Source organism: Condylura cristata, unplaced genomic scaffold (genome assembly GCF_000260355.1).
Source record: "Condylura cristata isolate star-nosed mole 26May11 unplaced genomic scaffold, ConCri1.0 scaffold00027, whole genome shotgun sequence".
Lineage (NCBI taxonomy): Eukaryota > Metazoa > Chordata > Mammalia > Eulipotyphla > Talpidae > Condylura > Condylura cristata.
Genome location: NW_004567128.1, coordinates 6,772,784 through 6,800,197, shown reverse-complemented (window position 1 = coordinate 6,800,197; position 27,414 = coordinate 6,772,784). Strand labels below are relative to the sequence as shown.

Genomic DNA, 27,414 nt, shown 5'->3' with positions numbered 1-27,414 from the left:
GACCAGTCTGATTGGTTATTTAACCAAGGTGTTAAAACAACAAAACCCAAAACCAACATTGTATGAGTAAAGACCTGGGAAACATTTGAAGATAGAGAGCATTTGACTACCTATTACTTGTGACCTGTGTTTATGGCTGTGGCTCTGCCCCTTCTTCCTAAGTTTATAGGAGCAAATTGTCTCTAGAGCGGAAAGAGAGTGCCCACCTTTTGTAGAAGGGACCATTGTAAACTTCAGAAGGGACAGATAATATTGTAATTCCAGAGCATACCTTGGGGATGCTTTATTTTCTCTGGGAAAGGTTACTGGGACGATTTGCTTCTTGTGTTTAGAATACCTATTTGATTTTTCTTGACTTGTGTTTCTCATGAGGATTGATCAGTGTTGAATTCCAGACTTAAACAGCTCCATTTGCTTGGCATTTACCTTTATAGCCTTAATATAGTTTTTTAGGCACGTGTATTGACAAAGTCTTATTTTTCGTATTTAACATTTGGTCACTTGCCCGCCTTTCCTCATTTTTAGCTGGTTTAAGATTTTCTATATTTAGGTTTAAATTAAGCAATGAATCAAATGTGATTGTTTTCTCTTCAGTTCTGCCTCTCTGAATACTGTTATAAACCTATGCCCTTTGTTGTAAAACAAGTTTTCTTTTTCTTTACAAAGTTTGAAAGTATTTGGAGTATCTTTCAGTACACTTTAAAGTTATTTGAAAAGTAACGATCAGTATTAATATTTTTTATTAATTTAGCAGAATATCTTAAATCTGTTCAAATGGAAAACATTGTCTTTGGTTGTTAAAATAATACTCAGTGGCAAGTACATTTATATATTGCTTGATTTTAGATTAGAAGCTCTGATTTGAGATTTTTTGTTGTGAGATTTTGAGAGGTTGTAGGAATATTTAAATGGGTAATTTACTGACACCTGCCTCATGTTTGAAGTATTGTCAAGGATGTTTAGTTTTCTGGTCACATCAGATTGTGGTTTATTGCAAGCTTTTCTGTAGTCTGTTGTCCAGCAGGGATTGTTGTCATCATTTCCATTATTTCTTGTAGGGCCTGTGTTAGAAACCATAAATCTAGACTGCTGTGATAATAGGAACAGGCTGTAACCTGACCCAATTCTTTTGTCAAAATGTCCCACCAAGAGCTGCCTGTAGTAAATTGACATGCCCTGCTATTAACTCCAGTCCTCGGAAAATGTCGGTGGGCAGCAGGTCTTTGGGCAATTAGCCTGTGGCTGTGCTTTAAAAACCTTAGGAATTTACAGCTATAAACGGGGATTTTTGGCAACCCTTGTCTTTCATTTATCTGTCTTCTGACATAACATAGTTCTTAACCAAATGTATAACTTTCACGTAAATTATTTTTAAGTTGCAAGTGATTATATTAACGGTATAGGATGTAACTTTTTAGGTAACTTAAAAATTCTTGAAAATAGTTGTTTTCTTCTTGGGTTTGTTTTGACACAAAAAGGTTTATCTGTTGGGATAAGCTTTAATAAAGGATAGTTAAAATTTCGAAATCTTAAATTTCCTCTAGAAGATTTGATAAAAAGAGAAGCTCATTCTTAATATTGATTAATCACAATCTAGAGATGGAATTTTATTTTTAAAGGTAATTACACTAAAACTTAGTTTTCCCTCCGATTATATTTATAGATAAATCAGAACATGGGAAATTTGATTATATCAGTTATATTAATAATATTAGATAATTATGTACTTAATGTAAATTGAGTAGGTATTTCTGAAAGTGATGAATCATGTCTAATTCAACAAGTTATCTATGGCTACACAATGGAGATATATATTTTTTCTATCTAATATTCGGATAATCACCATTACCAGAAACAAAATTTTTGTTAAGAGTCAGTTGCTTTTTGTCAAAGGAAACTACATAGCTGTAATATACTTGGAGTAAATCAATATATGTTTTTGTATTTGGGTATAAATGTGAACTACTTCTTTTTTTTTTTTTAAGATTTATTTATTCATATGGAACTGGGGTACAGCCCAGAGATGCGGAGGGTGAGAGAACCCACCAGTGACAGAGTGGGGAGCAGAACAGGCAGATGGATGAAGTACACTGCTGAGGGGAACAGTGGGTGGGTCAGGAGAGGTCTGCCACGCCATGTGGGTCACCTCTGGGGCAGGTGGGGATTGAACTCATGCAAAAATGGTTTAAGCTTCTTAGTGCTGTGCTTTAACCCGCTGCACCACCAGGGAGTGCACTTCTTGAAACCAAAGTAATAAACTACTATTCAAGTCAAAATGAAAAACTAAGGTGCTGTTTTATGCATTCAACTCAGAGCTTCCCTATTATCCTTTCTGCATATTGACTAGGCAATATTTTTGGTTATTTGTTTGATAACAAACAATAATGTATTTGGTTATTTGTTAACAATAATATTTTTGGTTATTTGTTTGATAACAATAATATATCCATGTATAGTTAATCTGCAGAGTCATGCAACAATGGGTAACATCATTTTTTTTTGATATTAGAAATATCAGGAAATATATGCACTTTCTGATAATGCTAGTTAGTAATTGTGACTCCTTTCTTTGATTATTATGGCTGGGCATTACAAATATGTATTTACTAGTGCTTAATTTAAGAGTGATAAACTTAGCATTTCTTTTTCTTTAAACAATACCCTTTTGGTCTATTAATTTGGAAGAGAATAATTAATGCTCAGGAGTCAAAGTAGGAGCATAATTTCATTTTATAGCATAATTAATGTTAAGTATTAATGTTGAACCTCATTTCAGAGATTTTTAATTAGGACAGATAGTTGGATAGGAAACCATCTTTGAGCTTGCACTTGTTCATGACACTATGCTAGGTACTCTACCTGTACTATCTCATTTCAGTTTTCAAGACTACTTTGAAATATAGGTGGGATTAACCTTAATTTATACTTAGGAAAACCAAGGCTCAGCAAGATCAAGTAACTTATAATGGCTTTAAGCACTTGAAATAATATTTTTATTTAATTGACATAGCTATCAGTAACCATCACAGTATATAATTTATTCCTTTAAGAGTATATAATTTTAAAAATTTATGTGATAGGCCAGCATTTCAATCACTTACTAATAACATAACACTTAAATAAATCTCCCCCACCCCCCATACCATAAAAATAACTTTGATAATTTAATACAGTTAATTATAATTAATTTGTAAAGAATACAAATTACACATAAAAATATAAGGAATAAGATAAAGGTCACCTAAAATCTTAACACTCAGTGATGCAAAAAAAGATCACCAGAATATTTTTCTATAACTTTATGTAGCAAGCTGGCAGATATGGTATTAGACCAGGCAGGAGCTGATGAGGCCTTAAACCAGTTAGTGGCCGGAAAAGGTAAATGAGAGTGCATATTGTCTAGTGATTGAATGTGTGAATGAAAGAAATCTCACATTCAGTTATATAGGGTTTTGAGGTCAGTTACCTAAGAGAGAAGGGTGTTAAGAGAAAAAAATATTGCCTAGTCAATATGCAACAGAACAACAATTTTTGGGAGTTGGGGATGCTTAAGTATAACTTTGTTGAATCAAGTGGAGAAGACTCTAGGTGGCTTAATGAATATATTCACCATGAGTTAGCTTTAATTAACAGATTAACCTCGGTTATACACATCATCATCTTACTGTAGGCACATAGGGAGATAGATATAATTTGGCATATTAAGCATTTTTGAGTACATACCTCTTTTAAAGAATTCACCTTGTATTTTGTTCATAATAAACTGTTGATGGGTGAGGACAGTTCATTATTTATCTTTGTTGTACAGATTGCCTAGGATATTGAAGACATGAAGGAACAGCTTAAATTAATGAATGAATTAGTGGCTCAAAATACACAGGCTTTCTTTTTGTAAAGATTTATTTATTTATGTATACAGAACTGGGATACAGGCCAGAGATGCAGAGGCAGCGAGAGGATTTACCAGGAAGAGTGGGGAGCAAGAACAGGCAGATTAATGAAGTACACTGCTGAGGGGAGCAGCAGGAGAGATCTGAGGTGCCATGTAGATCACCTCCGGGACTGGGGATTGAACTCGCACTGAAGCAACTGCTGCTAGCTTGCGCTGCTGCACCTTAACCCGTTGCGCCATCAGGGAGGGCCAAAATACACAGGCTTTCTAACAAGTAATGGTATTGTTAGAAAATTTGTCTCTTAATTTCTACAGGTTTCACCACATACCTGGGACTTCTACAAACTCCTGCCAACATGGACTTAAAAGTAGGCATGTGCAATAGGTGTCCGTCTGAATCCCAATTCTACCAACTTAACTACTTTTTTTTTATTTGACCATAAAACTAACCTTTAATAAAGCCATGCAATTCAGTGTTTTTTTTTTTTTAAGATGTATTCACTAAGCTATACAACCATCATTACTGTTTAATTCCAGAATGTTTTCATCCCTCAAAAAAAGAAATGCTGTACTACCCATTAGTTGTTACTCCCCAGCCCCTAGATCCCCAGTCCTTGGCAACTAATCTACTGAAGTTACCATTTTTATTCAAGGAAAGAAACTAAAATGGTCTAACTCTAGAACTGATAATCTAATAATACAGTCATCCAGGAATTTTTTGCTGAAAGGAGGCATTAATTAATTTTTTTCTTGTAGGAAAGAAGCCCAGAAAGACATACCATGGGGCAAACAGTGAAGGAAGGTAAGGTTTACTTGTCTAAAGGTAATATTTTAAGTTTTATTTATTTGGAATGAGTATCTCCTGGTATACTAGAAATAAAACCTTTACAAAAATAAAGTTACAAAAAATATCAAGTTCAGATGTTCAGATTAGCTTATAATTGGAATTTTGGAACTGAATAGCTACTAAAGGTAATCTTATCTTCCTTTATTAGTTTTATAAATGAGAAAACTGGTACTTAGGGAAGTGAAGTGAATGGGTCATATTATAATCTGTGACAATCAAAATCCCTAATCTGAATCATCTAACTCTAATTTCAGTGATTAAAAGATGCTTAGTCCTGTCTTTAGGGAGAAGTCAACTCACCTTCGCATGAATCTGCTATACTCATTTGTACTCTTTTTCTTTTTAAATTTACTTATGTGTTTTTACATTGTTGTTCATTTTTGTACAAGTTTGATTTCTCAGGTGTAATCCCCATGAAATTCCCACCCTCAAGACACCGGTGAACCATCTTGTGCTCTTCCCTCTCCTCCCCTGCTGAATGTCTTCGATTTATACTTTGCTAGTTGTTTTTTTTTTTTCCCTGATCCCTTGTTTGGTTCCCCTATATTCATCCTATGGGTGAAACTATCCTATATTCTTTTTCCTGCTGACTTATTTTACTGAGCATAATCCTTTCTAACTCTATTCACATTGCTGCAAATGGCATGAATTTGTCTTTTTTGATTGCTGAATAAAATTCCATTGTGTATATGGACCACATCCTGATCCACTCATCTGTTTTTGGGCATTTAGGTTGTTTCTATATCTTCTGTATTGTAATAGTGCTGCAGTAAACATAGGTGCACTCTGTTCAGCATTGTATTTTCTTTCCCATAATACATGTTCACATCTTTTGCTGTTCTGCATCCTGTTGTTCTTTCAAGCTCCAGTTTAAGTCCTGCCCTCCCAAACCAGACTTGAATCTAATAAAGCTCTTTTAGCTCTGAATACCATTAGAGAAAATACAAAGAACCGAAGAATCCATTCTACAAAGAGGCAGTCAGCAAAATCTATACTGCAACACTGACCTGGTACTATCAGCAAAAAAATTGCCAGGGAAAGGGGAAGGAAGAAAAAGAGAGAAGGAGCCTAGAGATCAAAAGAGACTTGAGAAACATATCAACCACTGCTGTATATGAACTTTATTTGGGTCCTGATTCAGACACTGAAAATAATTAGGACAGTTGACGAAATACAAACACTACTATTTGACGATATTGAGGAAAAATGTTTCTTCCACCACCATAATAATAGTGTTATGATTAATTTTTAAATGAGTCATTTTAGAAATACATACTATAATATATATAGATGAAATAATATCTTCGATTTGTTGAAATCGTAAGATTTAACACTTTGATTTTCTCAACTTGACACATAGAAAGAAGGTCCTAGTTTGTTGAATTACATTGTATTCTAATTTTCCTATTAATTGATTATTTATTTTTAAATAATTATGCACACAACAACTGGGGTACAGGCCAGAGATGCGGGGGGTGAGAGGATTCACCAGAGACAGAGTGGGGAACAGGACAGGCAGATATACACACTACTGAGGGGAGCAGCGGGCAGAGCAAAAGAGGTCTGCCATGTCATGTGTGTCAGCTCCCTGGCTGGGGATCCAATTTGTCATGCATTGGTGGTGGACAGTTTCATAGTGCTGCATTTTAACCTGCATCGCACCACTAGCAAGAGCCCCCTATTACCTTTTTAATTCTTTGATGGTATCCACTTTATTTCTATAGTACATTTATTTGAACATTGTAAGGATCAATTCAGCTCTTTATGGTTTATTGATTCATTCATTTAACAAATGCCTGAGTGTCGTTTGCGTGCAAAGCCCTGTTCTAGGCATTGAACAGAGTAGAGAAAATAAAATAAATCCCTGCTCTTTTGTAGCTTACATTTGAGTGGAGTAAGGCCTATAATAAAATAAATAAGCAAATTATAAGGTACATAGTATATTGGAAAATGAGGCCTTATGCAGAAAAAGAGGATATTAACTATAAAATTAAAACTTGTTCTTGTAATTTGCATTTATAGTTTTTCTAAGCACTCTTTCAGACTGTCACTGTCACCCTCCATCCAGTATTGCTCTCATTTTCTTTAAAAGAGTCAATGGATGCCAAGAAGGAGAATCAAGAGAAAGCAAGTCAATCAAGCACATCTTCTGTGCAGAATGGTAGGTTTTAAGTACTGCCATACACCATATTTTTTTCTTTACTCGGTGTTAATATGAACTCTTTTCTTACTGCATTTGATACAGTCTGTGTAAAACTATAAATAAAAAATCTAATCAGTAGGAAAGGTGAAAAAATAGTATTTAAAATTTTTTTGCTTCAGTTTAACAGATAAATTGGTAAGAGTAAATAAAAGATAACTACTCATTTCAGTTGCAAATTTTGCCAACTTCTGGGTATCTAGTTACTAATACCATATATTACCAACTTTAAGACCATAATTATTAAAAAAAAAAAGTTTTCTTTCAACATTAGAGTAAATGGTGACCAAAAGACAATTTGTGGTTGGTTAAGGGTGTAGGCACAAGGGGCCCTAATAGATCTGTTTTAGAATCTTGTTCTTACTCTTTATTAGTCTTGTGATCTTGAGCAAATTACTCAAAATTTTTATTCTCTTTTTTTTCTACTTGGTAGCACAGGAATACTACTACTTACATGATGGAACTATTGAAGTTAAAGATAATTAACATATAATGCCTAGACATAGAGTAAAAGTTGAGTAAATGTTAACTCATTGAGTTATTCATGTTTTAAGTCCCTTATTGTAAACAACATTTGTATGAGTAGTGCATCAGAGACTCAAGTGATAGAATCCAATCAAACCCACCTACTGTTAAGGATAATGAGAAAAGACTTATGCACACAAAAGGCTGAATAAGAAAATACTCTAGTAAACTTATTTTGTTCACCAGAGATTTTTAGGCAGAAGTCTTGCTCCTTGTCTTTTTCTTGGATCTGCCATGCCATTGTCACTCTTGAAATAGCTCACCTATAATTTTCTGTTCATACGGGAAGATTACCTGTACAGGTAGTCCCTGTGGAATCATTCTCTCACTCTTGGTGGGCTCTCAGTGCTTCCTTGGCTTTCTTTCCTATTGACTTTGTTCTTCGACTCATCTCTCTAACCCCCAAACCCTCCAAGGACATAAGGCCGTTGGAAAATGTTCTCCTTCAGACCTTCAAATTCCTCTCCGTTTTTTTTTTTTTTTTTAAATACAGCAGTTTTGCTAAATTATAACTCACATACCACACAGTCCATCCATTTAAAATACAGACAAGTCAATGTTCCTGGCGTGTTCATGGAGTTGTAACCATTACCATAATAATTTTTAGTACATTTTTATCACCCTAAAAAGAAATCCTATACCCATTTATCAGTCACTAACTATTTTCCTTCAATTCACCTCTCCCTTGCTCTGAACAACCATTTTCAGTCTCTCTAGATTTGCTTATCTGAAAATTTCATAAAAATAAATTTAAAAATATATTCTTGAATGTTGAAACTAGAAACTTTTAAAAATCCCCAGACTTTATTTTTTCATCATTCTTCATTTTGTGCATTTTCCCATCTCTGTTGTAATCACCATGGGCTTCCCACCACCAGTTCACCTGTGTGTCATCACCACAGTCCAGTGCATTCTTCCCACCCCAGTTCTGATCCCATTCCCCCTTGTACCCCCATAAAATACCTCTAGCTTATAGTTGTTCATTGTTTTCATATTTACTTTATTACAGTTGTTTGTATCTCATTTTTTCCACCTTGTTCCCTTACACTCTTGCTGTGAGTGAAACTATCTTGTATTTTTCATTTTCTTTCTGGCTTATTTCACTAAGCATGATCCCTTCCAGCTCCATCCATGTTGCTGCAAAAGGCATGGCCTTATCTTTTTTGATTGCCAAGTAATATTCCATTGTGTATATGTACCACATCTTTTTAATCCAGTCTTCTATTTTTTGGCATTTGGGTTGGTTCTGCATCTTCCTTATTGTAAATAGAGTAGCAGTAAACACAGGTGTCCTTTTGTATCCTTTGGGTGTATACCTAGGAGTGGGATTGCTGGGTCATATGGAAGCTCTATTTTCAGCTTTTTGAAAAACCTCCAAACAGCTTTCCATATTGGTTGTATCAGCTTGCATTCCTACCAGCAGTGAAAAAAAAAAATCCCTTGACTTTTAATGAAGAAATGAGATTACTTAATCAAACTGACAAATATTTATAGATATTTCTCAGGGCTCTGACCTTAGTATCTCATCTTAGAAATCATTTAGAAGGTAAGCTTCAGGAGAGCCAGGATTTTTGTCTTTTATTGTTGCTTTTGCAGTATGAAAGACAGTGTCTGACATGTAACTGGTGCTGTGGGAATTCAGTAGTGAAAAGACAAACATGATTCCTACCCTCTTTGACTTTAGGGTAAGGTAGACATTAAGTGCTCCATTATGGTTGTGATAAATGCTTTAAAGTAGTGAGTGCAAATCATTAAGCTGGAAAACTTCCATCTCTAGATACTTTGGGAATCTTCTTTATAGAGCCTCTGAACCCACATTAGCAGTAGAGGAGACATGATTCTGATTTACTCTGAAAAAAACCAGGGATGTTCATATGGATTATCTTCAATTTGCCAAAAGGTTTTGGACTAAAATATAGGTCACAGCAAATGGGAAGGGACTAGAGGCATGTGCAAATAGCAGATCACAAGGCTATGTGCATATGCTTGTCTCATAAACAGACCTATCAGTTCTTAGACTACTTTTTTTCTGAGAGGAAAAACCCCCCTCCCCATGTGTCAGTGAGGATAAGAGGCAATGGTAGCATGGGACCTCAGGCTTTATTAAGCCTTTTAGACTCTCTTGGCACCTCTTCAGGAATTCTAGCTGTAGTAATGCTGTAGTCATGTCAAATTTAAATTAGTGAAGTCCTGGAGCAATGTATGTTTCCCTTGTTGTTACTGGTATAATCTTAGCACATGGGTAGCCAGGATGAATAATTTTATAGACTAAATATGTTGCCTTATGAGTAATGAAGAAATGCACAATTCCTGTGGTTAAATGCTGCATATGGTCTTTAGCTAGCAGTGTGCTTGAGAAGTGATCATATTACATAGTACAGGTGTAAAGAATTCACCAACTCATACTCTAGCCCATTTAGTAACAAATGGTGATAGAATATTAAAAATTTGCTAGAGAGGTGGGTTAAGTATTTTCCAATGTCATTTGAAACAATTACAAATACATTGTGGTTTTTGGAAGAGTCTTAGTTCTTTGAGATATAATTGTGAAATGGTTTTAGTTTTTTAGTTATTATTTTGAGTTCATACTCTTTTCTTTCTGGGGTGTCAGCTCCTTAATAATATCCCAACTAGATCTTCCCCGTTATTCATGTTTTGTTTTGTTCATCTTTTTTTTTTTTTTTTTAAGATTTATTTACTTATTTGTGTATACAGAACTGCGGTACAGGCCAGAGGTGCAGGGTCAGTGAGAGGATTCACCAGAGACAGAGTGGGGAGCAGAACAGGCAGATCAACGAAGTACACTGCTAAGGGGAGCAGCGGAGGGTCAGGAGAGGTCTTCCACGCCATGTGGGTCACCTCCGGGGCAGGTGGGGATCAAACTCATGCGGAAGTGGCTTTCAATTCTTAGTGCTGCACTTTAACCCGCTGCGCCACCAGGGAGGGCCCTGTTGCGTTCCTCTTTTAAAAATGTTTTCCGAGGTCATATGGTGGTAGAATTTCAGTTAAAGCCTTGAGTCTTCTGGTTACCAGTGATATAGGAGGTCACAAATACCCTGGCAGGTTGAATTTTAGAGAAAGCGATCTGTGTTCACTTGTGACAAAGGTATCTAGTATTCATAAGTTTAGACACAACTATGGAATTCAGTTTTATTATTGTAATACTACTTATTAAGAGATTTATATGTGATTAATATTTAATTTAGATACCTTGTACCATATCTATCACTTTCTCCATTTTATAGATGAAGGAACTGAGAAAGTGACATGACTTCTTAGGGTGACATAGCTAATAAGAGGCATAGTCAGACTGGGATCAGGCAGGTTTGACTCCAAAGCACATCATATTCTTGACATTTTTCTGCATGCTTTTTGGTTCTGTGGTAGTACCTGCTTCACACCATTTAGAAGGGAAATTTAACCCAATATTTTTATCCTTAGATTATTAAGTTAAAGAAAAGTATATACAGTGTTATGGATGATATTTTTAATGCCATGTATAAATTGTGTATATACACACATCAGTGCATAAACACCCATAACAGTGGTATGCTAGAAATGAAATACCAGCTTGGGAGAGCCATTTGTGCACATCTTTTCCCAACTTTGTGGTTAGTGACTTTACCTTTGGCACTTCGCAGTCTGCCATGGTGATAGTATTTATGCCATTGAAATCTGCAAACTACCAGTCAGGCTTTTTGCTTGTATTTTCTGGAAAGGTGGTTGTTATGTATTTCTCAGTAGTCTTTGTGTTGTGTGTGTGTGAGTGAGAGAGATTGAGAGAGTGAGCGAGCGCACACACAAGCTCCTTTGAAGGATATATTAAGACTCTGGTAATGAAAGTAGCCCCAAGAAAGGAAAGCTGTCAGACCCAATATTGTTATAATGAGGAAATTAGATAAGAGTACAGAAAATTTTCATGGTTGATGACAGCTAAAATTTTTATGCCTTTAATACTGCTATCAAGCCTTTTTCTCAGTGTCTTGGCAGTATGACTTGCACAGTGAGTTGAAGTGTCAGGTCAGGCAAAATACCCTGCTTTCTGACCTTCACCTCTAGCATTATAAGATGAAGACTAAATGAGAGATCCCATGAGTTTGTAGAAAGTGTAGATTATCATTGACTATATACAAAGTGAAAAGTGCTTTGTTCTGCCACCATATTCTTAAACACTATAATGGAGAGCTAGTAGTCAGTTAAGAAACAACTCTGGGTCTTAGATGTTTTTCTTTCTATAAAGTATTGCAAAGGTAAAATTTTGTTAGACCAGCACTTTTCAGTTCCCCATGAAAAGCAGAGAGTCACTTTGACATAATAGGATGAAATGATGAAAACATACCTTGAATAAACTTATATTAGTGATAGATGAATAGAATTTTCTATTACTCTAGAAAAATTCCTTCAGTTTATAGATTCTACATTTTCAGAATCATGGCATTCTAGTCCCAATCAGATGGAAAGGATCTAACAGTAGACTGTAATTTGTATCAGAGCTGTTACTGTCAGGAAGTTGTTTTATTTTTATGTCCATTCTGGTAATCAAATGTAGATCAGGAATTTGAATCTGCTATTTAGGAGGTATCTTAAAAAAGAAGTATGTAATTAAATACACTTTATTCCAGAAATTTAGTGTACATTTTCAATATACTAAAACTATTTTGTAATTTCTTTCACCAGATGATTTTCAGTGGGAGAATTACTTGAAAGAGACTGGTTCTTTAAGTGCTCCTTCAGAGTGTTTTAGACAGGTATGCCAAAATTTTGTAGATATTGTGTATATTAATGTAAGCTGCTAACTTGAATGGTATCTTTGTAACTGTTAGATTCTGGTAGTATGAGGAAATAGTGGGGTTGTGGTCGTACCACTTGAGCCAGATGGTTTCTTTGCATTCATTCATTAAGAATTTACTCTATGTCAGGTATATTAAGCCTTTATGACTGTGCATCTGGAATGAAAGACATGTAAATAATTAATTATGAGAAGTGTGATAACTATTGGGAAGGCTTAAAGAGGTGTTATTTGAGAGGGTTGGAATGAGGGGGAGGATATTTTAGAGGGAACATATGAGGCTAAAGCACACGGGTAAAAAAATAACACAACAAAGGATGATATGGGGTAGCTGGAACACAGTGGGTAGAGGTGATAGAGAATGATGTTAAAGGTGTGGGGGCTTTTAAACTGTACTGAGAACCTATACTCTATCTATGCGGTGGTAAGCTCCAGTAGGTTTATTTCAAGGGAAACGGTCTAATCATAGTTTGATTCTACAAAGCCACTCAGGATACATTTTAGTGGCTGTTTTGGGGTTCCAAGTGGGCAGACAAGTAAGACCAGCAGTAGGCAATGGTTTTATACTGAATATCAAGCCAAGGAGAGGGTTTGGAGATCTTTTTCTTGACCCTTACAGCTCACCATCAGCTGTCGCTATTACTAAAAAGATTCCTCAGGCATTCTGGCTAACATAACAGACCATTCGCTTTCTTTGCAGTAATGCACTTTAACAACATTTTATTTGTGTATATGTGTATAGTCTCAGATTCCACCAGCCAATGACTTCAAAGTTGGTATGAAATTGGAAGCCCATGATCCTCGAAATACTACTTCGATATGTATTGCTACAGTCATCGGCACTACAGGTGCCAGGCTTCGTTTAAGATTGGATGGCAGTGATAATAGAAATGATTTTTGGAGACTTGTTGATTCTCCTGACATACAGCCTGTTGGGACGTGTGAAAAGGAGGGGGATTTACTTCAGCCTCCACTGGGTAAGGATAAGCACTCTTTAAAATGATGTGTTCTTACTAATAACAATTTTCATAGTTTAAAGTGACCTTTAAAAAAATCTGTTCTCCTAGGCATTCTTGCAAATAGATGGTCAGGTGGTTATTATGGAGAATGTATGAGAGAGGAACTTAGTATTGCTTGTTGTAGTTTCACTAAAGTACACATTAAGCATCCATGTGCTGAGGCTTTCCCACTCCAGGGAAAGACTCATGCTTTTTCAAACTTGAAAAGTCAAAAGCAGCTTTACTGGATTATACATACAGATTCAGAAACCCTTCTGGGGGAGAAGTTTGTATTATTTCATATGAATTGCTTTCTTCCTCAATATTACCCAGTGAGCCATTGAACATTTTGGCTAAAGTGCTAGAGCAGGGGGGGAGGTTATGATTCCACATCTAGACTCCAGTTTCAAATTTGGGAATTTCATTATAACTGTAGTGGGAAGAAATCACAGTGAGAGGGGTAAGTTTCAGGATCTTTAGGTGTTTGAAAAGGGGGAAATGGATGGAACTTTTTCTAGCAAAGGTTATAGATATAGAGGTCTTAATTTTGACCAAGTTTTTAAAAAATGTGCATGATTTTTAATTTGGTGCAAAAGTTTTCTGTTTTAATACTTAGGGGTATGAGGATATTTTGTAGAAAAATAAGCAATTTATCACTTCCACATTCTGAATGAAAGGTGGGTTCTCCCCCCCCTCCTTACTTACAATACCAAAAATGACAGTTCTCTGTTATAAAGCACAGTGAGAGTGGAATGTGCTTTTGTCTTTTACAAGTGAAAGTTCCCTGAGAACCAAATATTTAAAGCATGAATAATATTTACTCTTTAAGCAACATGTGTTTATACAGTCCTAGCTCTGTTAATTATTCCTAATTTGTTTTTAAAAATTAGAGATATTTTATTTCAAAAGATAGTTTAGGATATATGCCTTTGCTGCCTTTTCCCTTTTCATATCTCTTCATATCGTTCTTTTTTTGCTTATTTTTATAACATTCCTTTAAGTCATACAGAATTCTTTTAGAGATATAAATGTAAACCCAAGGCTTAGCTCTTTCCTGTTTACAGTGTGGTGATGTTTTTGTATTTTGTTCAAAGGACATGCAGTTGTTGAGATTGTCAACAATTCAAACACATAGACAGGGTTATGATCACTCTTTCAGTTTACTTTTAGAGTTTATTAATTAAAAATATAAAATATTTCATTTAGAGTTTATTAATTAAAAATATAAAATATTTCATAATACATGCTAATATGTATGTATTTGGGTACTACATAAAAACATAACTTTTGCTAATTTTCTCTAGGTGCTTTTGCACCTATACCTGGAGTTTAATTTCCATTTTAGTATAGCATAATTTATTTAGTTTTCCTTATTAAAGGCTGTTCAAAAGTTTTAAAAGTTTTAACATATAAATAGAAGTGTACAAATCATAAATACACCATTTAAAAACACACCTATTACAACTGTCATCCAAATCAAGAAATAGAACATCATTAGCACTCCTGCTGATCCCTACTCATAACTTCCCTTTTCCCCCAGGTAACAGCTGTCCAGAATTTCTAACATATAGACTAATTTTATCTGTTTTTGAATTTTTTATATGCACTTTGTTCTGTTGTGGGACTTTTAATCATATTTGACTTAAGATACAATTAATTATATTAAGAAAAATCATGGTATAGGATATCATAGGTTAAGATGGGGATAAAGAATAAGGGCATATGGACCAGAGAATGATTCTTATGCAATAATCTAATCACAGTGTGGAAAGTCCATGTTGTGGTTAGCTATTAGATATTATTAATAATAACTGATTTATTATAAAGGAGTATGTAGCAGTCTTCCCCCCTTCTTTCCTAGCAATAATTGTTTCCCTAGTTAGATTAAGGATTCATACAGGATTATTATAGGATTATTACAAAATGACTTTCTACCTGAACTTTTTTGTTTTATCCTATTGGTGTCAGTGATTCATGTCCTCTAGTGCATGTATCATAGGGATGCATGCCATATCCATTTTTGGTATCAAGTCAAGCAGATGTTGCATGAAATAGATCCTCAAGAAAGCAGTAAAAGTAGCAGACCTCTGCTCCTTGCCTCATGTGCCAAATGTTGTGGTATTCCCACTACCTGATAGATCTCTAGAGAAAAGCACCTATGGAGTCTGTTTCGATAGCATCTGATACACATTCTAAAAGAAAACCCTGTTTAATGTGTGTACACACTGCTAAAATGAGGTGTTTTTTTCTAACATTTTATGAAAAATTTCAAACATACAGAAAAGGTAAAAGAATTTTACCTTAAACACCCACAGGTCCACTACCTAGATTTGAGCACTATCATTTTACTATTATTATCACTTGTCCATCTGTCCTATCAGTCCATCTTATTTGTATTTCAGAGTATATTATTGATATTATAACATTGTCCTTAAATACCTCAGGCAGGCATGAAATATCTTAGGTATTATCCTTAAATACCTTAGCATGCATATCACTAACTATGTTCATAGTTTTTTTTTCTTTTATGATAAAATACAGTGAAATGTACCACTGTATGTGTACATTTACTGAGTGACAGAAAACTGTCTTTTTGAAAGGAAATAAGTCAGGGACTCAGGGAAAAGTGGGACTGAAAATTATTTACAACCTTTGGGAATGGAATGGAAGCTCTCATGCATTCTATCTTGGATATCACCCCTAGTATTATGGCCCATTCCCAACATACATGTGCATGTTGGTGAATCCTTGCTAATGGCTTCTCTCAAATGAGTTTTACCCCCACTTTAGTACAGTGAGATATATTTGGATTGATTGGAAGGTGCAACTTTTTTTCCTGCTTGTTTCCTCACTTCTTTGATAGGAAAGTAATTCTCTGAAATTGGTGAATAAACCTGTTTCCTATACCAGTTTGCTTTAATATCAGAGAGGCTTTTTCACAATAGCTGATTTATTTTATAACATAGGGTACCAGATGAATGTGTCATCTTGGCCGATGTTCCTTTTACGAACATTGAATGGATCGGAAATGGCACCTGCAACATTCTTTAAGAAGGTAAGAGAGATGTTATAATTTTTTTTTAGTCACTTGGGCTGCGGCTTTATTGTTTTAATAAGTGTGCTTAAATACTTTGTCTTCTCTGACATGAGAAAGCAAAGCTGATTTTTAAATTATTGGTTTGGCAAATGTATTAGTATCCTAGGGCTGCCATAACAATGTACCACATAACAAAGTACCACAAATTGGGTGGTTTTAACAAAAGAAATATATTTTTCCATATTTCTGGAAGCTAGAAGTCCAAGATCAAAGTACCATGAAGGTTGGTTTTTGGAATGGCCTTTTTTCTCAGGTGATGGCTGCCTTTTTGCTGTATCCTCACATGGCCTCTTCTCTCTGTATGTGCAAAAGATGAAGGATCTCTGATTTGTCTTCCTCCTCTTCTAAGGACACCAGTCCTATGAATAGGAGGGCCCGTCATCATACTTTTAGGCCATATTTAAGGCCATATTTCTAAAATAATCACATTGTGGGTTAGGGCATTAGTTTATGAATTTGGGGGTATACACAATTCACTGTGACTTCAACAGCAGAAATTAATTTTCTCACAATTTTGGAGGCTAAAAGATTGAGATCAAGATATCAGCAGACTTAGGTATTTTTTAGGGTTTTTGTTTTTTGAGTCCTTTCTCTTTGGCTTAGAGATACCTATCTTCTGTGTCTTTAACTGACCTGTCTGTGTCCTAATTTTTCTTAGAAGGACATTGGTGATATTAGACTAGAGCCTTTCCTAATGACCTTATTTTAAGCAAATTGCCTGTTTAAGGATCCTATCTCCAAATAGAATCACATTCTAAGGTACTGGGGGTTAAGACTTCAACATGAGTTTTTGGGGGGACACAGTTCAGTTCATAACAGCAATTCATAAAAAGGTTCATTTGTAATCACCCACTAGTCAAGATAAATTATTAACTTCTTTTTTTCACCTTAGATATGAAAGGGATGCTCTGTGGGAAACAAATGTTTGTGCTATTCTTTATTTACCTTCAGAAGTACAGCTCTTCTTTGTTTTGTTATATTAGTCATCTCTTTAGTATTAGAGAAAATTATGATGGGCTGAAAGTCACTTGAAAGTTATTTGGAGAGATTTGATTTCAGAAGTAGAAGAATGTTAAAAACTCATCAGAAAGCGGGCCTCCCAGGTGGTGCAACGGTTAAAGCACAGCACTAAGGACTATGAAGCTATCCTCAGCCACTGCAGCATGAGTTCAATCCCCAGCCAGGGAGGTGACCCACAACACACAGCAGTCCTGTTGCCCCCCTCAGCACTGTATTTTAGTCATTCTGTTTGTTCTGCTCCCTACTCTCCCTACTCTGTCTCTGGGTGAATCCTTTCACGTCCCACACCTCTGGCCCCAGCTCTTCTATACATAACTGAATAAATCTTTAAAAGAAGATCACCAGAAAGAATTTGTTTTAAGAAGATACTTGTTATATTAACATAGAGAGAAAATTCCAACAATAGTTCATGCTCTTAAGAAAATGTTGAAAAGGGTACACTATGTTAATGAAACATGACTAAAAGTCAGAGCCAAATTTTGGTTAAATTATGGCCTTGGGTAAATAATTCTAACCCTCTGTCCTGATTGTTTTCTTCGTCACTTAAACTTTTTTTTTCAAGATTTATTTATTATGCTTACAGAACTCGGGTACAGGCCAGAGGTGTGGTAGGTGAGAGGATTCCCCAGAGACAGTGGGAAGCAGACCAGGCAGATCTACTGAAATACACTGCTGAGGGGCGCAGCAGGTGGGCTGGGAGATGTCTGTTGCACCATGTGGGTCAGCTCCCTGGCTGAGTATTGAATTCGTGCTGCAGTGGCTTCTGAGAGCTTCATAGTGGGATGCTTTAACCCATTGCACCACCAATGAGAGCCCATCACTGAAATTTTAGTTCAGCTATTTATATTAGGAGTGGTAAACATTGATTATAGTTACTGAAAACATTTGAAGAAGCTTAACGAGAAAAGGATGTGAGGCATCAATTAAATTGACTCCTGCATTGGAAAAAAATTTCTTATGAGTCTGTGAGCAGCATGAAGGCTGAAAATGAACCCAACCTACCAGCAAAAGGACGTAGGTAGATGCATGCCCTTTGGCCAATGTTAAAGATATGTGAGAATAGCTAATAGCAAAAGAGATGTTTAGTAGTAGTCTTTATTAAATCTATTAACTTGGTCTGTGGCTTTAGAAAAGCTTTATCAGCTAGCTGCACATCACAAGTTACACATACTGTGTTTTCATTTTTTAAATTATAGAAGTAATTGTTGGGTGGTGGTGGGGATGGGTGGGTATCAAACCACTTAACTAGGATGATAGAATAAGTTTCCCATTACCTTGTTAATTACTCTATTCCAATCTCTTGAAAAGGAAGTTTTATGTTCTTCCAGACCTTTTTCTGTGTGTTCAAATATGTGTGTGTGTGTGTGTGTGTGTGTGTGTGTGTCTATGGGTATTTCCCATTTATTTATTTATAAACAAAACCCTTGACAACCATTTGTCAGAAAAGTAACCCTTTGTCAAAAAATATTTGTAACATGCAAATATTTCCCCTCATTTTGCAGGTTGCCTTTTTGTTTTTATGATGGTTTATTTTGAGGTACAAAAGTATTTTTTATCCTATTTATTTATTTATGTCATAATTTCTTTCTTTTTTGTTTTTAATGTGGGCTTATGAACTTGCCACATATAATGCTGCTTTTACAGAATCCCTTAAGGTCTGTTTTCCATTTTCATTAGTCTCAAGATACTTTTGATCTCTGTTTGATTTTTTTCTTTGAGGAGTTGTTCAGAAGCATTTTGTTGAGTCTCTACATGTTTTGGTATATTCCACGTTTCTTTCTGTGGTTAATTTCTACCTTTTTATCTTTGAAGATGCTTGATATAATTTCTATTTTTGTGTATTCTCTGAGACATGTTTTATGTCCCAGCATATGATCTATTCTTGAGAATGTTCCATGTGTACTTGAGAAGAAAGTACATTCATTTTTTGTGGGATGGAAAGTTCTATAAATATCCAGTAAATCCATCTGGTGGAGCACTTCATTTAAGGCCTTTAATTCTATCTGGACGATCTGTTCCTTGGTGTCAGTGATGTGCTGAGGTCTCTGTCAACAATTCTATTTTTGCCGGTAAAATTTTTACATCTGTTAATAGTTGCATTGCATATATAATTGCTCCTGTGTTAGGTGCATAGATATCACTAACAATTATATCTCTTTGCTTTACTGTTCCCTTGATCATTATGTAGTGTCCATCTTTGTCCCAGCTTACCATTCTTAGTTGAAAGCCACGTATATCTGATAAGGGAATAGCAGTTTCTGCTTTTCTCTGAATATTATGTACAATTTTGCTTCAATCTTTCACTTTTAGTTTTTGTCTTTTGATTTTAAATGGATCTCCTGTAAATAAAAGTATAGATGGCTGAACCTTTTTTGCCCACATTGTCAATCTTTTAATTGGTGAATTCATTCCATTCATACTTAGGGTGATTATTGTTATAAACTGTTTGCTATCAGTCATTTTGGTTTTGACTTTTTAAGTTTTTGTTACTGTTTTCATTTGCTTATGCTGTTCCTGGATGGCTTTACCTAGTGCTTCTGTCAATGTTTTTTGTTTTTTCCTCTGTGGTTCTTTCGATTTGTGATTAGTGGTTACCATAGGGGTTTTGCTTAAACTATTGTCTTAAGTCGTTCATGTGCTGGTGTCCACTCTCCAGCATTTAATTGTACAAATTCTATTTCTTCCTCCCCTTTAGTGTTTTGTTGTTGATGAATACTGTTTTTGCTGATGCTTCTGGATTTGTATTCCTGTTTTCATTTTGCTCAAATTTTGTGATTCATTTTTCTTAAAGGACCCCTTTCAACGTTTCTTGTAGAGCAGGTCTGGTGATGATAAGCTCTGTTAACTTCTCTTTTTCTGGGAAAGCCTGTATTTCCCCTTCATATTTGAATGATATTTTGCAGGATATACTATTCTTGGCTGGCAGTTCTAGTCTTTCAGATTGTGAACACTTACTTCCAGTCCTTGCTTACCTGGAGCCTATCTGGGGTGAAATCAAAGGAAAGTCTGATTTGGGTGCCTTTGTAAGTTATTTTCTTCTTTCTTGTTTCCTGTAATATTTTTCTTTTATCTTTGATTTTGGATAATTTAACAATGATATGTCTTTTGTAGGTCTTTTTTTATTTAAAAATGTGGGTGTTCTCTCTGTTTCCTAAATATTCATTTAAAATTTGTTCCTTAGGTTTGGGAAATTCTCGGTTATTACTTCTTTGAATAGGGTTTCTGCTTCCTTTTTACTCTTTTATCACATTACTAAATTTCCTCTTTAATCAAGTGTGATAGTTCTTGTAGAGTTTCCTCATTTTCCCCCTTGTCATTTTTCTGATTGGGTGGTTCATTTGAGTCTTCTATTTTTGAAATTCTACCATTTTAATTCTATTAAAGCAGTTTCCAAATTTGTCTGCATTTCATTCAGTCTTTTTGTGATCTTTTAATATTTTTAATCTCTTTGGTGAAGAACTCCTTTTGTTCTTAGGTCTCCTTTCTAAGATTTTGCACCTCTTTAACTTTGATTGACCTTCCAGAATTTCATTGAACAGTTTTGATATTGTTTTGAAGTTTTTGTCTGGCAGGGTCTCTATTTCTGTATCCTTTATATTTGTCCCAGAATTTATGCTTTTTTTTTTGTTTGTTTTTGCTTTTCCATTTTGTGTTCTGTTGTTCCTTGCTTCCTAGGGATGTGTATTCCCTTGCTCACCTTTTTGGGGAGTGGTGGGCTTGGGGCTCTGAGAATTTAGTTTTGCTTGTTTCTCTTCTTTTTTACCTTGATACAAGGTGGTAGCAGGAAGGGAAACTGGGGCTTAAGAACTCAATCTTAGTTTGATCCACAGCAGACTTTATCTCCACAGCAAACTGTATTCATTGTTTCAGTTGTTTTAATTTACCACCTGGCCTCTCTGCTGTTCTTTCTGATGTAGGTCTTAAGCTACATCTGATCTACATCTTGAGCTCCATCTTCAGGTCTGGACTACAAGGCTCATACTCCCAGACTCAGTAGGGTTTGGCAGGCAGCTCAGTGCCTGCATGTGGCTTGCACTGTTGTCACTATGGCTCCCAACAATGGCCATCACCACTCTACACCTACTACTGCCCTGCCAATTCTATGGGGCTGCAACCATTTGCAACTTTTCCAAGGGATTCATGAGTTATCTCATAAGGATTCTCTGCTATGGATTCTGGCTCCACCTGTCAACTCTTTTTTATTTTTGTTTTGTGGGTATGTATAGAAGAATTGGGGTGTAGGCCAGAGGTGTGGGGGTGAGAGGATTCACTAGAGGCAGAGTGGGGAGCAGAACAAGAGGGCTTACTGAAATACACTGCTAAGGTGAACAGTATATAAGAGAGAAGTCTTATGTGCCATATGTAGGTTAGCTCTTGTCTGGGGATCAAACTCAGGCTGTAGTCGTGATAGCATTGATAGAGCTAAGACTTAACCCGTGGACTACCAGGGAGGCCCCAGCCTGCTATCTCTTTGATTTGAGGGAAATGGGGGAGAACTTATCATACCTGTGGTGGTCCTGGAGTTCCCAATTTACCAGTTTGGGTCAACATGTGCAGAGTTCCCACTGTTACGGATGGGACCTGACCCTGCACAAGCAAAGTTCCTCTTGCTATGGAATTTCACAGTGCCCCGGAGTGTCCCATCATGGCTTTGGTGACCACTCCCAACCTCTTCCGCAGGCTGTGACATCTACCTCCTTTGTCATGCTTCTCTTCCCTTCTTCCCACTCCTTCCCCTCAGAAGCCACCTATCTTAGTTTGGGACCTCTGTGGGAAAGTTCTGGGTCTTCTTTTGAGTTAATATTATTTTTTTAATAATTCTTTTTTTTTAAGTGAAGAAGCTGATTCCAATCTCTATTTTGCCATGTTGTGGGTTGTGAGGAATGCCTACCCCAACTGGTGAGAGATTCTTGGTTTATGGTTTTTATTTTCTTAAACATAAATATATTGTGTATATTGTTCTGTGATTTAGTTTTTTACTCAAAATATGTATGCTTTGGAAATATTTTTATTACATTTCATATGTATTTCAGGTGTATTGTACTCTTCTTTGTTAAGGATTACCAGAATTGATTTGATCTCCCTCTAAGGATGGATGTTGTTGAGGTTGTCTCCATTTTTTGTTTACATTATCCATAGTGAGCATTCTTATAGACAGCTTTTTCTATGAATATGAATGGCTGGATTCTTAGAAGTAGAATTGTTGGTTCATAGGGAATATATGTTTTAAGTGTTGATATATACTATTAAATTACATTCGAAAGGGTGTTTCAAGTTATGATCCACTATTAGTGTGTAGATATAGGGCTAATGTATATATTAGTGTAGTTACCGTACCTTCACTCATATTGGGCATAATAATTTTTTTCAATTTTATAAATTATTTTTGGGGAGTTAGGGATAGGAATTGTATCCCATTGTTATTTTCATTGAATTCATTATACTAGTCTAACGAGATTTTAAAATGAGTTAATGGCCTTTAATTTTTCTGTGAGTTGACTAATTACTGCTTTTGCCCTTTTTTTTCTTTTGTATTTCTCTTCTAACTATTTATTGGTTTGTTGGGTACCCTCTGTACCCAAGCTTAAAGCTTGGCCAGAAGCCATCTTAACTCTTCTTTCCCTGACCTCTGTATAGCCAATTAATTAGGAAAGCCCACCCACTTAGTTTCTTAATTATTTCTTTGTTGTGTCGTGTCTCCTTTCAGACCTTAACCACTGCCTCTGATGCAGGCTTTCCTTTTACCAGGACTATTGAACTATCCTTGTAAGTGCCTTTAATCTTCACCTTCCACTCAACTGCTAGAAATATTGGCATAGAAGCCTTATCACATCATTTCCCTGCTTATAACTCTTTTGAAGTTCCCATTCACACTCAGGATAAAGTATAAGTTTGTTAATATGGCCTTTAAGGTGCTTTATTATCTGGTTTACAGCTGCCACTCCTTGCTTTAGATTTTTATGTTCTAAATTGCTTGTAATAGCCTGTTGATACCATGTTCCTTCTTAGAGCTGATTATCTCTGGTTAACTCCTACTTTTTTTTTTTACTATTCAAGTCAGGCGTTAAATCCTCCAAGATAGCTTCCCTAATTCCCCCTCTCCATTCTTATATTTTTTAGCACTTTGTGCATCTCATTGACTTATGAATTATTACTATTTTCACTGTTTCTTGCTTCCTAGACTGCGTTCCTTTTGAGCAGTTAATATGTCTTTGCAGTCTCAGTGCCTATCATAGTTCCTGGTACATACTGGTTGTTAAAAGAATGAAGAGAAGGTGAGGAATGCAGAAAGATGAATCCATGTAAAAGGAAAAATGATGTATTTTGGAAATGTGAAGGTGCCTCTGGGCTGTTGGAAGTAAAGTGTTTAGAACTTAGAAACAAGGTTTGACTTGGATATATGGATTTGGGAACTTTTAGCTTGAGTAGTAGTAATGGAAGCCTTGAGCATGAATGAGCTAGACCAGAGAAAATATGTAGAAGAGTGGAGTATCAAGGTCAGAAACTTGAGAAATACTAACCTTTCAGATGTATAAGTACCCATATCAGGTACTTATTGGATAGAGGTCAGTTAAGAAGAAAGCTTCCTTTCCACTATTTTGTGGAAAGGGAATTCATCAGTGACATTAGCAAGAAATAAAGACTTTATCAGGTGAAAAGTGTCCTGAGTTTTATATTTGTAATTGTAGGGAAGAGTTTTGATAGAGTCCATTCTTGATGGCCTCATTTTACTCTGAGAAATAGAAAACTGATGAAGGCTGGAGGGAAGAATTCATACATAAATTGAATGTCTATTGTGTTCCAACATGGGGTAGAGAACTTTTTCTCTGATTGAAGAGAATGTCTGTTAACAAATAAAACAATCATGTAATGAGGGTCCATTATTAGTCTCAAGACAAATGGTAAGGTTTGGAATAACTGCTGTATGGAATGGGAGTGGGGACAATCTGGGGACTCACGACTGTATATTTGAGACCTCTGCTCATGATGAAAACTAAATATGTGTTGCCCTACATTTAATATACAAAGTGGGGATTTTCTACGGCAGTACACAGCATGTAAGTATAAACAGGTAAAGTGAATGGTTATATTGAACTAAGATTTGAGATGACAGAACAAGGAGATGGGTATAAGTTCTGTTGGGTTTTTGAGAAGAAAGTGGTGACATGTTATGTGGCCTGGATGTGAAAATGTGTTATGGAATGTGAGTGTGTGGTCCTCTTCTTTTTCTAGATCAGTGGTTATCAGTTGGAAAGGGGATTGATTTGTCCTCCTACGGGACATTTGGCAGTGTCTCTGGACATTTTTGGCTGTCACAACTCTTGTGTATGTGATGCTATTTACATCTAGTGTGTAGAGGCTAGGGATGTTGTTAAACATCTTACAATGCATAGGCCACCCCGCCCCCCCCAAAAAAAAACAATGCTTAGTTGCCAAATAGCAGTAATGCCAAGGTTGAGAAACTGATGTGTACTAATTCCTAAGTGATCCCATCTAGCTTAATGGCTTTAGATACAGTTCATTTGCAGATGACTTTCAAATTTGTATTTCTAGTCCAGAGTTCTTGCTTCCAACTCAGACTTGTCTATCAGCCACCTATTCCATACCCTCATTTGGATGACTAACAGACATCTCACATTCCTCCACCTGCTACTCTTCTCAGCTCAGGGAGTAGCCACTATCCTTCCAGTTGCTCAGGCCAAAAATCTTTGATAAGTGCTTTTGTCACACTCTTACTTTCAGTCCATGAGGAAATCCTCCTCGCCCCACCTTCAGAATACCTCCAAAATCCAACCACTTCTTGCTATCCCTAATAGCTATCAGATTGGAACAAGCTATCTTTAGCGCTCACCCAGATTGCTACCATAGCCTTGTCATTGGTCTGTTTATCACCTTACATTCTGTAGTCAACACAGCAACTTTAAAAAAGTATTCTTTTTAAAACATAAGTGAGATTATATCACTCCTTTGCTCAAAACTGTCCTGGGGCCCCTCATTTTACTCAGAGTAAAGATCATAAACATTACAGTGACCTCCAAAGCCCTACCTGATAGGACCCTCTGTATCTCTTTGTTCTTATTTCCTGCTTGCATACTACATTTAGCTGTGCTTGCTTTATGCTATTTTTCAAATTTTTCAGATATATTTTTATGTTAGGGCTTTGGCCCTGCCTGTTCACTGTTCCTCTAGAACACTCTTCCTCTAGTTATGGCTAATAATCACCTTCAGGTTTCTGCTCATTGGTCACTTTTCATATGAGGCTTGGCCTTATTACTTATATAAAATTACGTATCTTCTCCCCATACTTGGCTCTCTGGATCTCCCTTACTATGTTTTACTGTCTCTTTCTCTTATATAGTATTTAACCATTTCTAACATAGAATATATTTTACTTGCTTCATTATGTTTCTCATTTTACTAACATGTGAGTGCCACAAAGGGCAGAACTTTCATCTGTTTTGCTAGTTATTAGTGTGTATGTGTGTGTGTGTGTGCATGTGCAAGAATCTTCAGTAGTGTCCAGTGTATAGTAGATACTTAGTAAATGCTTTTAAATTAATAAAGGTTGAAGGGCTAGAATTCCGTTATTTAAAAAAAAAAACTTATTTATTCTTGTGTAGAAGTATTGGGGTGTTTGTAGGCCAGAGGTTGGAGGGAGGAGTAAGAGGATTCACCAGAGACAGAGTGGGAAGCAGAGCAGGCGAATTTATTGAAATACATTGCTAAGAGGAGCAGAGGGTGAGACAGAACAAGTCTGCTGAGCTATATGGGTCACCTCCCTGGCTGGGGATCAAACTTAGGCCAATCTCCGTGGGAGATTGCTGTCTTGATGATAGTGCTGAGATTTTTACTCCTAGCCCACCAGGGAGGCCCAGGGCTAGAATTCTTAATGAGGTCAAAGAAATAGCTGATTAAAAGTAAAGAGGTAGCAGTATAGGAGTTTGTGATTAGAGACAGACCCTGGGAATGCAGCTGTAAGCAAAGCAGTAAAAACTCCTGCTCTTATGGATTTTACCTTTTAGCTGGGAAAATATATAATAAACCTTGCTAAATAAAGTATATATTTTTGTTCGATAGTTGGTTATACTAAGGACAAGGGAGATTACCATTTTATATAGGCTGACTATGAATGTGCCATTTGAGTGGAGATCTGAAAGCTACACAGGGTAAGGATATTCCAGGCAGAGGTATGATGTATTTATTATTACTTGCTAAGACTGGCATCAGAGTCAGGATATGTGAAGAAATAGCCTGTAAGGAGAACCTATTGTAGGTAAACAAGGAGGGTAATTAACATTCTTTACTAGCCACCTTCTAGAACAGAATCATTTTTTTTCGCACAGTGAAAGAGAATGATCCATTGTTTAACTATTGCTTTTGCAAATTATATCTTTGTAAATTTAGAAAGTCATTCAAGAACTAATGATAATGATACACGTTATTCTTTAAAAACAACTCATTACTTTTAGTGGACAGCAGAGGGAACCATTTTGCCAGTTAGCTAAATCTAGAGGAAGCTTGTTTAGTGCTTAAACCCTTTCATTTACTATGTTATGATAAAAGCAGTTCCTTTGATTTTTTTAAAATCAAACTTTGTTTTCTCCCAGAGTTCTGTTAATATTTATTTGCATGGCTATATTGGTATAAGTAAATTAGATAGAATATTCATGAAATTTAGAAGAATTAATAAATAATATAAAAATTTTCAGAGGATATTGCATTTATCTAAATCATTTTGGTTTTTTTTATTACTTGCCAGCTAAATAGTAGTATTGATAATATACTATCACCTGTCTTTTTAGATTATACCTTTGAATCTTAAAATTCTGGGTTTTTTTTTTCCTGCTTATTCTCAATTGTGTTTTATAGCACAATATATATTGCTATTTGAATTTAGTTTGCTATAGAAGTCTAATTCTTAGTGTTATATTCCAGTGGAAGTTCCTGGTTTCCTTATTAGTACCTTGAATGTTTTCTGCATTTTCTGACTGTATAGCACCAATTTGTCAATTGCCACCGTTTTCCTTTGTTAATGCCCCTTTTTC

General features: G+C 35.8%; 1 protein-coding gene across 1 annotated transcript in view; it reads left to right on the top strand.

Moving 5' to 3' along the window:
• SCML2 (sex comb on midleg-like 2 (Drosophila)) overlaps positions 1–27,414 on the top strand; it is a 60,903-nt gene that overhangs the window by 4,785 nt on the left and 28,704 nt on the right. The window contains exons 2-6 of the mRNA XM_004689892.2: positions 4,649–4,694; positions 6,832–6,900; positions 12,142–12,212; positions 12,996–13,230; positions 16,218–16,306. Coding sequence (XP_004689949.1) covers positions 4,673–4,694; positions 6,832–6,900; positions 12,142–12,212; positions 12,996–13,230; positions 16,218–16,306 — 486 coding nt within the window. The 5' untranslated portion in view covers positions 4,649–4,672. The remainder of the gene's footprint in view (positions 1–4,648; positions 4,695–6,831; positions 6,901–12,141; positions 12,213–12,995; positions 13,231–16,217; positions 16,307–27,414) is intronic.